General features: G+C 57.8%; 1 protein-coding gene across 1 annotated transcript; it reads right to left on the bottom strand.

The window, feature by feature from the left end:
* Nucleotides 1-8,876: 8,876 nt before the first annotated feature.
* Nucleotides 8,877-10,909, bottom strand: MICOS13 (mitochondrial contact site and cristae organizing system subunit 13). Its single transcript, XM_004448313.5, has 4 exons — nucleotides 10,506-10,909; nucleotides 9,693-9,870; nucleotides 9,452-9,503; nucleotides 8,877-9,082 (listed from the first exon to the last, which is right to left on the bottom strand). Exons 1-4 carry the CDS (start codon nucleotides 10,535-10,537, stop codon nucleotides 8,985-8,987), a joined length of 360 nt encoding a protein of 119 aa, XP_004448370.2. The 5' UTR covers nucleotides 10,538-10,909; the 3' UTR covers nucleotides 8,877-8,984.
* Nucleotides 10,910-16,533: the final 5,624 nt, after the last annotated feature.

Raw genomic sequence — 16,533 nt, 5'->3', positions numbered from 1 at the left:
GCTGTTCCGTGGCTGGAATTGAAAGCTCCACTTCCCAAAAACAGGGGAGGAAGAGATGATTGGGCACCACCTTCAGCTACTGATAAGTAAATCCAGCAGGCTAAAGTATAATCCTGAGAACAGCTTAAGTTTGAGCCTGTCCAAGTCAGAAGGAGGCCGGGAGCTGCCGTCTTAACTCCACACCCGGCACGAGGGGAAGCAGGGTGGACCGAACATCCCAGGGCTGGTGGGGACCAGCTACTTTCCATTCAGGTCAGACTGCAGGTCCAGCCTAGGCCCCAGCACCGCCTCCAGCATGGAGGAAGCTGCAGGGACCTGTGCCAGCTTCTCTGGGAAATTACCAGCCAAGCTGCCACCCCAGGAGCTGTTCTGTGATTAGAATTGGAAGCTCCATTTCCCAAAAACAGGGGAGGAGGAGACGGTTGGCTGCCTGTTTCAGCTACTGATTGGAAGACTCAGATGGCTAAGGAATAACTCTAGAAACAGCTGGGGTGTGAATCTGTCCAAGTAGGAAAGAGGCTGGTGGCCGCCATTTTGACTCTGCCCCCAGCCTGAGGGGAAGCCAGCCTGACCAAATATCACAGTGACAGTAGGAACCAGTTTCTTTCACCCAGACCAGCCTGCAGCCCTAGCCTAGGCTTCAGCCTCACCTCTGGCAGGGAGGAGTCTGGTGGGCTTGGCACCAGCCTTTCCAGGTAACTGCAGGTACCTTTGGCTGGCACAGACTGAATAACCGGAAGTCTACTGGGGCAACTGCGGTCCTCTTGGACCCGCACTGCAGAGACTGCTGCCCACACCTGCAGCTGCATCGCCACCCGGGCAGGGGAGAAAGGGGCATGAAGCTTCATCAGTCTCTCTGGGCAACTACAGTCTAGGCCTGCATGACTTGGATTATTCCACACAGTTGTGACTCTGTCCCTACCTCTGGAAAAGGAGAAAGTTGGGAGAAGCTTCATTGTCCCTGGGGCAATGAGGGCAGCTTGAGGCTCCACAGCTTACAGCACCAACTACATGCTTGGCTCCTACTGCACAATCAGCAAGGGAGAAAGGGCAGGAAGCCTAAACTAAAGAGAAAAAATGCACCCAGAATAAATACTCTAGTAAGCCAGATGCCAAGACACCAACCAAAAATTACAATCCACACCAAGAAACAGGAAGCTATGGCCCAGTTAAAGGAACAAGTTAAACCTCCAGATGTATAAAGAGTTGAGACAACTAATCATAGATGTTCAAACAGATCTTAATAAATTCAATGAGATGAATAAAGAGATTAAGGATATCAAGAAGACACTGGATGAGCACAAAGAAGAATTTGAAAGTATGCATAGAAAAATAGTAGATCTTATGGGAATACAAGGCACAATAAATGAAATTTTAAAAAAAACATTGGAATCATTTAATAGCAGATTTGACAGATTTGAGGAGGTAGAAGAAAGGATTGGTGAGCTTGAAGAAATGGCCTCTGAAAGTGAACATACAAAAGAACAGATGAAGAAAAGAATGGAAAAAATTGAACAAGGTCTCAGGGAACTAAACAACAGCAAGAGATGTGCAAACATATGTGGCATGGGTGTCTCAGAAGGAGAAGAGAAGGGAAAAGGGGCAGAAGGAATATTTAAAGAAATAATGTTAGAAAATTCCTCAACCCTATTGAAGGACATAGATATCCCTGTCCAAGAAGCACAATGTACTCCCATCTGAAGAAATCCAAAGAGACCAATTCTGAGACATGCTAATCAGAATGTCAAATGCCAAAGACAAAGAGAGAATACTGAAAACAGCAAGAGAAAAGCAATGCATCACATATAAGGGATACCCAATAAGATTAAGTGCTGATTTCTCACCAGAAACCATGGAGCCAAGAAGACAGTGGTCTGATATATTTAAGATATTATGAGAGAAAAACTTCCAGCCAATAATTTTATATCCAGCAAGACTGTCTTTCAAAAATGAGGGCAAGATTAGAATATTCACAGATAAACAGAAACTGAGAGAATTTCTAAGCAAGAGACCAGATTTTCTAGAAATACTAAAGGGTGTGCTAGAGGCTGAAAAGACAGGAGAGAGAGGCCTGGAAGAGAGTCTAGAAATGAAGATCATATCAATGAAAGTAACTAAGAGTGTCAAAAGAGTGGTGAAAATAAAATATGACAGATAAAACTCAAATAGTCAGGAATAAACTTAACAATGATGTAAAGCACTTGTTTTCAGAAAACCACAACCCAATGTTAAAAGAAATCAAAGAAGTCCTAAATAACTGGAAGAATATTCCATGCTCATGGATGGGAAGACTAAATATCATTAAGATGTCAATTCTACTCAAATCGATCTACAGATTCAATGCAACCCTGATAAAAATTCCACCAGCATTTAAAAGAAATTGAAAACACAATTATCAAATTTATTTGAGGGGTCCTGAATAACCAGAAACATCATAAAAGGAAAAGCGAAATCTCATCTCCAGGCTTTAAATCATACTACCAAGCTATAGTGGTAAAAGCAGCATGGGAATGACATAAAGACAGACACATAGACCAATGGAACCAAATTGATGGTTCAGAAACAGATCCTCACACGTATGGTCAAGTCATTTTTGAGTAGTCTGTCAGATCCACATGGCTCGGGCAGGAGAGTCCATTCAGCAAATTGGTGCTGAAAGAACTAGATGTCCAAAGCTGAAAGAAGGAAAGAGGACCTCTATCTCACACCTTATCCAAAAATTAACTCAAAATGGATAAAAAAACCTAAAAATAAAAGCAAGAACCATAAAACGTCTAGAAGAAATTGTAGGAAAATAACTTCAAGACCTGGTGGTAGGTGGTGGATTCTTCATGGAAATAAGAGAAGAACTGAGATGGACTGCTGATGTTTAATGTATATGGGAGTTGTAATTACCTTTACTGTAGAAGTGTGGAAATGTATAGAATGGATGGTAACAAATAGTAATAGCTGGTTTATAAATGGGAATGTGGCTGAAAATGGTAGTCTAGGTATGTAAATGCCAATTGACAGAATGCTAGAGAATAATCTAGGAACTGGATAGCACAGTAAACCAAGGGGCGGATGAGAATTGTGGTTGATGGTACAGATGCAAGAGTGTCCTTTGTGAGCTAGAGCAAGTGTACATCACTACTGCAGGGTGTTGGGAACACATGGGAAAAATACAACTGGAGTGACCTATGGACATGGTTAGCAGTAATAATTTAATATTCTTGCCTCTAGGCCAAAGATGTACTGTGGTGATAACGGGGCAGTATGGAAAATGTGAGCCAAATGTACACTCTGGTCATGGTAACAATCAGATGATATTATCTTATCTGTAGCAAATGTTCCACCACAGTGTGGTGTGTTGATAGAGGGGTGTTGTTTGGGAATTCTACACATGTGCATGATTGTTTTAGAAGTTCACAACTTGTGCCATGAAAAATATATTTAAAAAATAATAATAGGGTAGGTTGGGGGAAAAACACACCAAATATAAGATAAGGACTATGGTTAGTAGTAAGATTTTGACAATATTCTTTCATAATTTGTAACAAACATCTCACGACAGTGCAAGGTGCTGGTGGAGGGTTGATGTACGGGACCCCTGTATGGTGTTGTGCATGTTTGCTTCGCAAGCTCACAACTTTTATGTTCATATATAAATGATATAAAGATAATAATAGGGAGGGTTGGGGGAGAATACTTTGGTTAGCAGTAATACTTTGACAATGCTCTTTAATCATTAGTTGAAAAGGTTTAACAACAACGTAAGTTGGTGATGGTAGTGTGAGTTATGAGAGTCCTGTAAGATGTTATGTTTGTTTTGTAAGTTCACAACTTTTACTATACACTTACTGTTTATGTATGTTTGTGTGTGGGTGATCGATTTCAGTAAATTAATTTTTTTAAATTAAGGCCTCACGGGGGACGCTGTCTCGCCGAGCGGCGGCGGTGGGCGACGAGGCACGTGGTGGCATCGTCGCGGCTCTCCCCTCTCCTCGGAGCCTCGTCCCTTCCAGCCTCTGGCTTCGGGGGCTCCCCTCGGCTTCTGGGACCCACTGATTTCGGGTCTGGCTCCTGGAGCCTTCTCGCTCAGCTCTGGGCGTTTCTCTCTGCTTCCGTGGCCTCCTCTCTCCTCTTTACAAAGGGCTCCAGCGGGAGGGCCATGCCCCAGGAGCCCCCCCAAAGGGCCCTCAACTGAGCCCACCCCAACCAGAGACTCTCCCACCCACAGGAAGGGACCAATTTAAGGACATAATTTTCCGGGGATCACACAAGATTCAAACTACCACGACACCCACTGGTGACACTGGGCGGGGGTGGCCCAGCTTGGGGAGATGCTGGGCTCAGGGTCTTTGGGGGTCCCCAGGGGGTCCACGTTACTCCTGAACTCACGGTCTCTTCCCACTGTTTCCCCTCGTCACCCCTTAGAACGTCCTGTTCCTGCCCCGTCCCCCCCCCCCGCCCCCTCCCCCCCAGCTACGGCTGACTCCCCCACCGCTGGGACGGGGCAAGGCCGGGTGGCAGTTGCCATGGAAATGGGGCACGCTGACCCCGGCCGCCTCGCCTGCCTCGGTTGGACGCGCCCTGCTTCCTCTTACCTTTTCTAGCTCTGGGCCTCGGTCCCCAAGATTTCCATGTCTTTGCACAACACTCTAGCTTTCCCTTGGCCCTGCTCCCGGCCCCTCCTGGCCTTGGTCAGTGTTCCACCCCTGGGGAAGAGTCCGGTCTGCAGGACTTCTCAGGACCTTGAAAGTGCTGAGGCATCTCAGGAGGGGGACGTTTTCCCACAGCCCCAGGGCTCACGGGTGGGGGAGGCCAGCTGAGGGTTTTGGGGTCCGTCTCTCTGCCCTCTGTGTCCCCGTGGAAGGGCTGTGCTTGGCAGCGGTGCAGGTCTTGGGGATCTGAGCCGGGGAGGCCACCTGCTGTTCCCCCAGCCGAGGCCTGTGAGGTGGACAGGACTCCAGGCCCCTCCTGGAGAGAAGGCCACTTGCTAGGATGAGGCTGCCTCTGTGGGAGGCAGCACTGAGTGGGCACCTCTGTCCACCGCCTAGCGTCACCTCATGCCCTGTCTCCAGGGGCCCGGGGCTGCATGGATGGGGAGCACCAGGCCCCCCCATTTTGGGGTAATGGTCTGAGGCCTGAGTCTTGGCTCCAGGGAAACCAGTTGAGTCCTATGATAGTTTGGATCCTGTGAATTCCCAGAAAAAGATTAGGTTCTTAAACTAGTCTGTTCCTGTGGTGCCCTTTGATTGCATTAGATTCATTTTAGACCACTGGATTAGATTGCTTTTTTTTTTTTTTTAGGAAGTACTGAGGATTGAACCCAGGACCTTGCACATGGGAAGCAGGTGCTCAACCCCTGAGCTACATCTGCTCCCCTAGATTGCTTTGGATTGGATCACATCAGTGAGGCGTGACTGAGGTTGAGCTTCCGCCCTCTTCTGGGTCTGATCTAAACAGAGACACAGGGATAGAAAGACAGAGAAAGGGAGTGGCCATTTCTGAAGCTGCCATGTGAAAGAGGACTTAAGGATCTCTGGCAGCCAAAGCTTTAGCATGAAGCCCCCACGAGGCTGGGCCCATGGAGCAGCTCAAGGCTGAAGAGACGAGCCCTGTGCCTGCTTGCCCATGGCTAAGCTCCAGGAGATGGGAGATTCTGGAGGGGAAGGCAGGGGCCTTGGCGGAGATCGGGAGCCATCTCACTTTACCACATGGTGGGACCCCAGGATCACCAGTAGCTGACTGGTGAGAAAGCACCTCTTAGAGTGCCTTGATTTGGACATTTCATGGCCTCAGAACGTCAAGCTTTTACCTAAACAAAATTTCCATTATAAAAGCCAACCCAGGGGAGTGGATGTGACTCAAACAGTTGGGCACCTGCCTCCCAAAAGGGAGGTCCCGGGTTTGTTTCCAGTGCCTCCTAAAGGAAGATGAGCAGACACGGAGAGCACACAACAGACAGAGAGCAGACAGTGAGAGCAAACAATGGTGGGGGGGCCATAATAAATAAATCTTAAAAAAAAAAAAAGCCAACCCATTTTGAGTTCTCTGCATCGGCAGTCCTGTGACAAACTTAAGACACTTAAGCCCCATTCCTGCTCTGGGCTCAATTTTCCACACATTCAAGTGAGGCCAGGTGACCAGGGAGGAGGCCTGGTTTGGGGCTTGGCACTGGAAATGGACAGAGAAGAATTGGGGTCTGACTGGGTGTGGGCAGAGGTACTGGGTCCCGGGCCTGACAGCTGGGTCTGCCTGGGTGCCAGAGAGCAAGCCTGAGGACTGCAAGAGGAGCCAGTGGCTCAGCTCCGGCTGGAGGGCACGGACTGAATCCCAGGGACTGTGAAATGGAGCTGGGACTCAGGGTTGGGGCATCCCACCTCAGAGGCCTTGGCTCGGGGTCCAGAGCTGAGGGGCAGGCACTTGTCCCCCAGAGCTGCTAGTGCAGGTCCCTGTGCCTGGGAGTTGGCTTGGTGAGAGCCAATTCTGCTGCAGGTAGCCAGGTACGATGAGGGCAGGGATCCCGGGAGGAGCTCAGGATGTGTACCCTGTAGGGCGACAGGAGGGGTTGGCTGGTCACGACTCTTGCCCTGTCTCGCTCTGTCATCTCTGGGCCTCGGTCTCCCCTTCTGTAAAATGGCCCACCCCACCCTGGGGTCCACCCTGCTGGTGAGACTGGGTGTGGCCAGGTGCTCCCCCAGCCCCTTCTTGCCCGGCATAGCCTCTGTCTTCTGGAGCCCCAGTTGTTCCACCGTGCCTGTCTGCCCCTTGACATCAGGCAGGGGCCACAGAGGCTACTGTGACCAGCTCCATGTGTGCCAGCCAGCTAGTGAGGCAGACTCACCACCCAGGTAAAACCCTCCAACATCGGGCTCATGCAGCTGCCTGGGTGGAGGCGAGGCTGGCTGGGCAGGTGGAGCCAGCTACACAGGGGCAACTGCCCCATCAGCCTAGAAATGATTTCCTTTTCGGTTTGCTTTGCTGGGAATTTACATGTCACCACAAATCAGTAAAGCAATATTATGCCACTCATAGTTATTGTAGTTTGGGGTTAGGGCCCATTCAAGAGCATGGGGTGCCTTTGGTAGAACATCTCCCCGCTGCAGGCCTGTTCTCCCCTCTGTAATCTGGTGATGGCCGTGGAGTGGTCTGAAGGTTCACAAAATAATGGGAAGCCCCTCTCAGAGACCCCCCCCCCACATTTGAAGGGGTTAACAGCCAGGGCCTGCGACTGGTTCAGGGGTGCTGGGTGACTGCAATCCTGTTTCTCAGGAAGGGGGGCAGAGCAGGATTGGAACCTGGCCTTGCGAGTTTCTTTAGCTGTTAAATGGGCCCACAGGCCTCCTCCCTTGCTACTGCGACACCAGCAGGACTGAGGCCAGAAATGGGGATTAGAGGTGCTTCCCAGGCCCACCCCCTCCTACCCCTTCTCCCACCCCCAAGGCCCAGCCAGGGAAGCGGGGCACAGGGGGCTGGGCAGCTGGCAGCGAGGCCTCCGGGTGATGGACTGGACGTGGGAGACCCCTGGAGGCCAGGCTGGTGCTGGTCACCATGCCCGCCCTCGCCCGGCCCGCCAAGCCGGGCCACCGAGCCTCTACGGGCGGCCCCCCCCGCCTTGGCCTGGGCGACTAGGCGGGCTTCCCGGGCAGCTGGCGTGCTAGCCTCTGCTTCCGTCTTCCCTCACACTGCCATCCTGCTGTGCCTGGCTCACAGCCTGGGGGAGCTCTGCCCGCTCCCGTGCTGAGGGTCCCTCATCCCCTGCTTCTGGTGCAGCATCCTGGGAAGGCTCTGGCTTCCGCCCAAGCCTGCCTCCCATTCTGCCGGGGCCGTAGGCCTGGCCCCTGGCCCAGGATTCCTTCCATCACATCCATTCCACAAGCATCTCCCGACAGCCCCCAGAGCTGCTTGCTGGGGGGTCAGCGGGGAGCACTGGGACAGGGCTGCCCTCCAGGACGCTCATGGCCCCAGGGGGGAAATGTGGCCGGGTCTCAAGGCCGATCAGTCCGTCACATCCCCCCACCAAGGACATGCTCTTGACCTCCATCTGCCTCCCTGCGAGTGTAAGTGGGACCTCTGGCGGAAGCTGCCAGCAGTTAAGGTGTGGGTGCACTGGCCAATCAGATCCTACTGGGAGGCCAAACTGAATCAGGGCGGATCTTAGTCTGCAAGGCCACGGGCCTTACAGAGACGAAATTCGGAGGCGCCCAGAGACAGCCATGGGAGGTGGCCAAGGACAGTGCCACGCTGACAGAGCTGGAGAGAGGACCAGGCGACCTCGAGAACTCTGCCAGCCAGCGCCGGCACTCCAGGCTCGGAAGGAAGCGCGGTCTCGCCGATACCTTGATCCGGGTCTCTAAAGCTGGGAGCCAGAAAGGCCGACCTCTTGCAGTATGTGTCACAGCAGCCCCGGCACGCTGAGACAGTGGGGGCTCAGGCAGCGGACCCAGGGGGAGTGACGATGTCAGGGAGGGCCGGGCCCACACTGGGGAGCCCCCCGAACGGCTGTGACCACCAGGCCTGAGCTCTGCAGGAATCGCTGGGGCTGCCCGGGGAGGGTGGAAGGAGGCTGGAGCCCAGGCAGGCTGAGCAGGGGGGAGGGCTGGGGCCTTGGGAGGCTGTGGGGGCGCTCCCGGAACGTCCCACCTGGAGCTCAGCCCTCCAAGACCCAGGCACGCCCACCCTGCCCCAAACTTGCCCTCAGCACTTTCTCAGTCTTCTCCCAGGGCCCAGGGCACTGTCCATGGGGCACGAGGGTTAACCCTCTGCTCTCACTCTCCAGTGGGTAAGGGCCTGGCAGCAATGGGGGGGACCGTGGCCTGCAGCCAGCCAGGCCCCAGCCAGGGCCCCCAAGTTTCCACCGCCACCCCCAGGGCCAGCACGTGGGTCGGGGACACGTCTCAAGTCCTTTATTGGGCCTGGCAGGCCGTGAGCTGCCCTCGGAGTGGGGTCCCAGTCGGGATCTTCGGGCCCGGGGTGTCCTGGCCCCCGTGCCGGCCGCGCTACTTGGTGTGCTCCGTCAGGTATTTCCAGCCCTCCTGGGAGTACTCGCAGGCCTTGGAGGGGGCCGCCGACAGCGCTGCCATCACCGTGATGATACCTGTGGGGAGACACGGCCGCCCGGTGAGGGGTGCCCGCCCAGTGGAGGGAGCTGTCCCTTCACCTTCGGCCAAGGCCAAGTCCCCCAGAGACTCGAGCCTGGGAAGGCTTTTTAAGAGGCACCACTTCCCAGCCCAGCAATTCCAGGCAGGGAAACTGAGGCAGAGGACAGGCAGGCACCGCCGTGTTCCCACTTCCCTGCAACCTCCACCCCTTCTCCTCCTTGAGAAGTGGGGACGGGCGCCCACATCGCAGGCGGGGGGAGCGACGCAAAGGGGGAAGTGCGGAGGGGGAGGCATGAGGCTGGGGTGTCTGGGGCCTAAGCTGGACCAACCCCTACTGTCCCTCAACAGAGGGACTGGGTACCTACCTGAATTCCAGGAATCACGGATGGAAAAGTTGAACTTTGGAGTGGGTGGGAGCTGGCAAGAGAGAAGAGAAGGAGCTGGTGAGAAAGAAAGGGCTGAATGGCCCCCCCACACCCGCCCAGAAGAAATGCACGCCTTGTGATGGGGCACCCGAGGGCCCAGGAGCTGGAAGGACCCGGGGCGAGCCCAGAGCTGATCCCCTGTTCTCCCCCAAGCCCTGGCCTCACTCTCAGCCCCGGCTACCTGGGGCAGGTGCAGCCCCGTCTGCTGGCACACGTACTGGCTGAACTGGTACACGGCAGGGGGCACGACCTCCTCCGCCTTCCGAAGGGCCGCCTGGCTCTTCTCGCTGGGCCCCAGCAGCTCTTGATCGTAGACCAGGTAGACGGAGCCCCCGGCCACGCTGCCCTTGATGAGGAACCTGCGGGGGTGGCGGGCAGGGAGTGACAGATCCGCGGGCCTGCCGGGAGGAGACGGGCCCTCCCGGGGGCTCCCAGTCGGGAGGGTGGCACGTGTATACCCAGACAATTCACAGGACGCGAGGCTGTGGGAGCCCAGGGTCGTGCCCCACCCCTTCCTAATAAGCGCGGCTCTAAATTCGCAGGTTGCAAAGCGAAGAGTTCCCAACGCTCTTTACCAGGTAAACTGAGGCCCGGATGTGGGCGGAGGGCCACCCAAGGTCCCTCAAGGAGCCAAGAGGGCGGGCAGGGAAGGCTTTATCACACCCGGACCTTCTGCCTTCGAGCCCGGGGAGGGGCGCTCCGTGAACAACCCGCGGGGGGTCCCGAGGGGTCCCCCAGCGCTTCCTGCTTGTCACGCGCCACTTGGGGGCCGCACCCACCTCCCCGCGCATGCGTGCGGCAGGATGCCCCGGGTCTTGATTGACAGAGGAGGCAACTGAGGCTCGGAGGGGGCGCCTCGGAGGCAGCGAGCCGCCCAGCCCTCCCCGCCCGAGCCTCAGTTTCCCTATCTGGGCCATTGAGAGGGAAGGGCGCTGACACGAGGGGAAGCGAACCGAAGAGGGGACTTCCTCCCCGCCCCGGCGGCCCCACGCACCTCATCAGCGACAACACCCGGGGAACAACCATGATCGCTCGGCTCCGCGCCCAAGGACACCCGCCTCGCCCGCCGCTTCAGGTCGCGGGCCGCAGAGGCCTCTGGGAAGGGTAGTCTCTCTCTTGGCAGCCGCAAAGGCCTCCGGGAGTCGGAGACCGAGACGTACAGTCTCCGGCTCGAAGGCTCCTGGGAAGGGCCTCGCGCAAGGCCGCTGGGAAATGGAGTCTTGACGGTCCGGGACGCCGCAAGGGTGCCTGGGAAGTGGAGTGGGCCGGGCTGGACGGCGCGCCTGATCGCGAAGGCTCCTGGGAAATGTAGTCCGGGCCGCGCTGGCGGCGCGAAGGGACGGAGGTGTCGGGCGTCTGGAGGGAGGTCTGAGGGGGACGAAAGGAGACGTCGGAGCCTGGGAGGTCCACCCGCGCCCGCGCGGGGGAACTGACGGTCCGGACCCGAGGGAGGGCGACTGGAAGGCCGTTGTCCCGGCAACGCGAGGGCGGAATTGTTGGAGAGGCGGGCCCCCGACACGTCATCACGCCTGGGGGGGGGGGGTGGAGCCGCCTTCGGGGGGCGGGGCCACGGCGGGGCGGGGACGACCAGGCGGCAGGCCGTTACCCTGGCAACCCCCGCGCGCCGCGTTCTCCTCGAAGGGATTGGTGGGCTTGAGTCACGTGGCCCGCCCCCTCCCGACGGGGCGCCGGGAAGGCAGGCCCGAGGGGCGGGCGCGCCGTTTCCAGGCCCGGGTGTCCGGCCGGGGAAACTGAGGTCCGGGTGTGGGTGAATCCGCGGGTCGGGCTCACGCCCCCTTGGCCCAGAGGGGAAACTGAGGCCCGACGAGGCCGAGGGACCAGTGGATTCTGGGAGGATCCAGTTCCCCCGGCCCGTCTGCGGCATCTCGGTCCCCCTGCCCCGCCCATCAGTCCATCCCTCCGTCCGGCGGTCCGTCCGTCCGTAAACCCCGCCAACACCCTGCGTTCTGGGCGGGAGTGGCGGTGGGTGGGGGGAGCCGAGGGGCTCCCTGGGCCTTCCCTGGAAGGTGGGTAGAGGTGGAAGTGCGTTCCCTGCTGAGCAGGGGGGCTGCTGTGGTGGAGAAAGGCGAGGAGGTCACTCTGCTGAGACCCGAGAGCCTTCGAGAGCGAAAAGGGGGAGAAAGATGGCCCGGTGGGCAGAGCCCTGTGGGCTAAGGTGGGTGGACTTGGCCTTCATCCCACGGCAGTGACGAGCCCTGGAGGGTTTGGAAACAGGAAGCGGCAGGCCCGGTTTCTTTTGACAGAGGCCCCTTTGGCGGGCTGCTTGGAGAGGATGGGGTGAGAAGAGGGGGGACCTGGACATGGGAAATCCCAGGAGGGGCAGGGGGAAGCAGCGGGCAAGTGGGAGAGGCTGGGGGAAATGGGAGTCACCGTCCAGGGTCCAGGTTGGAGGTGATGGAGCTGGGAGCCCCGGGGTCAGACAGGAGGGGACAGTTGGGGCAAGATTTTGGCAGGAGAACTGGCAAGACCCGTGGACCATATCCCCACCCGGGTGAAAGGCTGGGAAGGCAAGTGAGGCGGGTGCTGGCTTTGGGAGGGGCGACAGTGGAGCCAACCTGCCGTGGTGACACCGGGAAGTCGGCTGCTGAGCTCACTTTGGGCCCTGCTGAGTCTCAGGGCCCTGGAGGAGGCCAAAGCCAGACACCCAGGAGGTGATGGGAGCTTCACAGTGGGGACTCAGGATGGAGGGCGGGATGTAGAAATTGAAGATTTGTTATCTCCCCAAACCCTCCATCCCCACCTCCATTTGGGCTCTGTCAGCCTCCTGGGACATTCTGGAATTCGATGGTAGAAGACCCAGGAGGTGATGCTGAAGTCACATCTAAACCCTAATGACAGGGCACCTCTGTCTCCAGCCCAGCTCTTTCCCAGCCTGGGTGTGCACTTCCTTTGAGCTACCTCCAGGCACAACTCTGAGCTCCCCCAACCTCTTGTCTCCAGCATTCCTTTTTTTTTTTTAAAGATTGATTTTATTTATTTCTCTCCCCTTCCCCACTGCTGTCTGCTCTCTGTGTCCATTCGCTGTGTGTTCTTCTGCATCCGCTTGCATTATCCCGCAGCACTGGGAAACTGTGTCTCTTTTTTGTTGCTTCATCTTGCTGTGTCAGCTCTCCGTGTGTGTGCGGTGCCACTCCTGGGTGGGCTGCGCTTTTTTTCATGTGGGGCGGCTCTCCTTGTGGGGCGCACTCCTTGCGCATGGGGCTACCCTACACGGGGGCACCTATGCGTGGCACGGCACTCCTTGCACGCATCAGCACTACGTGTGGGCCAGCTCACCACACAGGTTAGGAGGGCCTGGGTTTGAATCCTGGACCCTCCATATGGTGGGTGGATGCTCTGTCAGTTGAGCCACATCCGCCTCTTTCCAACATTCCTTGTATCACCCTCTGTGTTAATCTAGTATCTACTGAGCACCTACCGTGTACCTGGCAGTGTTTGGGGGGCATTAGAGACACAATAGTAAGCAAAACAAAGCAGGTGTCCTTTCTGCCCTCTTGGAACTGCCATTCTAGTGGATGAGGGAACAGAGAAACATGTAACCAATTAGCCGCATAACTTCAGGGGCTGGTAAGTTCGGGGAAGGCAATCAATGTGCTAGAGAAGAAAGAGAGTGATGAGGAAGGGAGATGCTTTACAAAAGGAGGTCATTTTTGCAGGGAGACATGAAGGAGGTGAGAGCAGGCCATTTGGGTACGTTCAGGGACACAGAGACAGTGCAAAGGCCTTGGGCAGGAAGATTCCCTCCTGGCTTGAACAGCGGGGCAGGCTGGTGTGGCAGGATCAGTTGGTGGAGGGATGTGGTGACAGAATTTGCCCGACCTTTTTTGGCCATTGAGGTGTCTGGGTTTTATCTTAAATGATAATAGGATTTTCTGGGGAGAAGACGTGATCCCGCTGCTAAATGGAAGGAGAAGCCTCTGAAGCTGGGAGGAGGCTGGTATCGTGTTTCAAGTGAGGCCTGACCAGGTGGTGGCTGAGGGGACAGGTGACAGGTGTGGCTCTGGGCCCACCTGGCTCTCCCTCTGTGGGGCCTGATAGGGCCATGAAATGGTGCTTTTTCTCACGGGCCTGGGGCCCTGCCCTTCTCCTCTTACTGGGATGACAGCTTCAGCCCAGGTGAATGCTGGGGCGCGGGGAGAGATGGGGGAGGATATGAGACCCGCTCTCCGGTCCACCCCACAGGCTGACCACCCCTGTCCCCACCAGCCAGCCTCCAGGGAGCACAGGTGCTCCTGACAGGAGCCAGTGCAGGCGTCGGCAAGGAGCTGGCATCTGGCTGTGCCCGCCTGGGCTCCCACCTGGCGCTCACCACTCACACCGAGGGTCTTGTGCAGAAGGCGAGCCACCCCACCCCATCGTGCCTCTGATGGGAGGGCGCAGGAAAAGGGGTGTTGGGTCTGAAGACCCGCTCCCATCCCGGCTGTGTGACCTTAGGCAAGTCGCTGAACCTCTCTGAGCCTCCGGGCCACCCTTTGCCAAGGGGAGACAAAAGTGCCTTCTTTCTGCATTCTGGTGTTGGGTGGACTGAATAAGAAAGCAATCCGTGGGAGGACTGAAAGTGGCCGAAGCCTGTGCCCTGAGCCAGGCTTCTCAAACTCGAAAGCGGGCTGCATGGGTGCTCCATAGCAATAGCTCGTTGTAGCCCCAAGGAAACGCTCTTGGGCACAAACTTCCCACATTTTCAAGAGAAGCCAGAAATCTGGAGCTGTAATTGTAATCTCCCAAGTATTCATTGTGGGGTGACTGATCCAGTAAAACTCTGACCCGGCCATTCTGGTTCCGGGGTGGCCATTTTGGGAACCCCAGTATTTTGGGGATGATGCTGTGTGGGACCCAAGGCTCAAGAGTGAGGAAAGCAGCTTCATTCCGGGGCCCCAAGGCGGCCGGAAGGTGGAGGGGGGCCAGATGGGGTGGAGCTCTGGCCCCCCCTAGGTGGTAGGGACCTGCCGGAAGCTGGGCACCCCCAAGATCTACATCTCCGCGGACGTGGCCTGCCCTGAGCGCCCAAGCACGTGGTGCAGTTCGCACTGGACCAGCTGGGTGAGGGGCGGGGCCTGGGCAGGACCGGTACTGGAGCGAGGGCGTGGCTGTGAGGGGCGTTGCTGGGGGCGTGGTCAGGGCGGGGCCTCAACCCCCGGGGACGGGGCCCTGCACGGGGCCTCTGCAAAGCTGGCCGCACCTGGCCCCCTGGATCTTAGGGGGCATTCATTCGTGGGGATAAAGCTCGGGGGGCCCGGGCTCTAGGCTGGCTCGGGAGGGGCGGAGTCTCCTCGGGTGCCGGGGGCGGGGCCTCAGAGACGAGCCCTGGGCTGACCGGCCTCCCCGGGCCAGGTGGGGTGGACTACCTCGTCCTGAACCCGGACGGGCGCCCCGCCCCTCGGCTCCCGGCTCCGCCCCTCTTAGGCCCAGGCCCCGCCCCTCCCTGGGCTTACTTCCCGGGCCGGCGCCCCACCCCTCCCGTCTCGGACCACGCCCCCTTTGCCTCCCTCGCCCCGCCCCTCTCCAGGTCTGGGCTCCGCCTCCCCTGTGGCTCTGCCTCGGCGCGGTGCTCGCGGCCGCCACCTGCAGGTGAACTTCCTGAACTACGTGCGGCCTACGTGGCGGGCGCTGCGCAGCCCGCAGGGCTTCCTGGTGGTGGTGTCTTCACTGCTCAGGGCGTGCCCGCGGCCCTGCCTCCACGGGGAGGGGGGTAGAGGAAGGGGCTCGAGGCGGGCGAGCCTGGAGGGAGGGATCCGTTCATCTTGGTGGTGGTGGGCTGGAGGGCTTCCTGGAGGAGGGAGAACAGCGTTGGCTGAGCCGGTCGGCCCCTGTCGCGTCCCCAGGCCGCGTGCCCGTGCCCTTCGGCACCCCCTCCTGGCGGCCAGGGTCGCGCTGGACCTTCCGTTCCCTGCGACGGGAGCTGCACGTGCCGGATGTGAACGTGGCAGTCACCAAGTGCGTCCTGCCCTAGCCGCAGTCCCCCCCCCGCACCCTCCCGTCCCCAGGGGCGTCGCGCGCGCCTCGGGCGTCTTCCACCTGCTCTGCCTGCTGCGGGGCTGGCTGCCGCGCCCTCCCACCTGGTTCAGAGGCGGGAGCTCAACGTCACGGCCGCCGCTGCTGCCTGCGGCCCTTGGGGTGGCGCTCCATCACACTGTCCCCGGGCCCGGGACACACACCGAGACACCCCAGAGAGGGCGGCCAGGGCCCAAGATAGATTCAAGATAGGAAAAGGAAAGCCAGGAACGACGACTGTCTCCTGGAAACAGGCACCCCAGCCCCGGGCGCGTACCAGGCGCTCCTGTGCCAAGGACTTCTCGGCCGTCGATGGGGATACGGGGACTGGTTCCAACTTTCGGACGAGGAAACTGAGGCTCAGGCAGGTGGCAGGTCCCACCACCTCCCAACCACCTCCTCATTCCTTTCCATCTTGCACCGGAATTGCCTTCCACTTCCCAACCGCGGAGCAGCCCCCAGCCGCTGCCGGCTCCCCCTAGCGGGCGTCCCCGGCATTCACGGTGGGCACTGGGGGGAAGGAGCGTGTTCTGGGCAGGGCCCAGCTTCCCTTTTCGTAATGAAAATCTTCCTTCCCTGTCGCGACTCCTCCTGCCATTCCCACTTGTCAGCCTGGGTGGGGGAGGGGTACCCCGCAAAGACTCTCAAGTCCAAGGAGAAACGGAGGCTGCTGGAGGGGCCGATCTCGCGGGTTCTGAAGAGAGGAGGAGTGGGCCTCGCCTGGGTTCTCGCTGCAGCAGAAGAGACAAACACAGCTAAGGAATAGATGGGCACACCCATCGGGCTGGAAAGGAAAAGAGGGCTTATTTGTCCAGTCTCAAACCAGCCTCCGCCAACTGCGTAAGTCCTGGTGTTTTATCCCCCCGGGGCGCTAATGGATAGGGCGGAGCTGGACGCAGCTTCCTGCATTAGTAACTACTCAGGGGTTGAACACGCTGGGGTGGCGACCAAGCCAGGGTGAGTCACAAAGTTACCGTTGGCGGCGACCAAGATTCTGGGATAGGAAAGTA

The sequence above is a fragment of the Dasypus novemcinctus genome, chromosome 19, assembly GCF_030445035.2.
Source record: "Dasypus novemcinctus isolate mDasNov1 chromosome 19, mDasNov1.1.hap2, whole genome shotgun sequence".
Lineage (NCBI taxonomy): Eukaryota > Metazoa > Chordata > Mammalia > Cingulata > Dasypodidae > Dasypus > Dasypus novemcinctus.
Note: the sequence above shows the minus strand (reverse complement) of the source record. Positions and strands in the feature narration are given on the sequence as shown.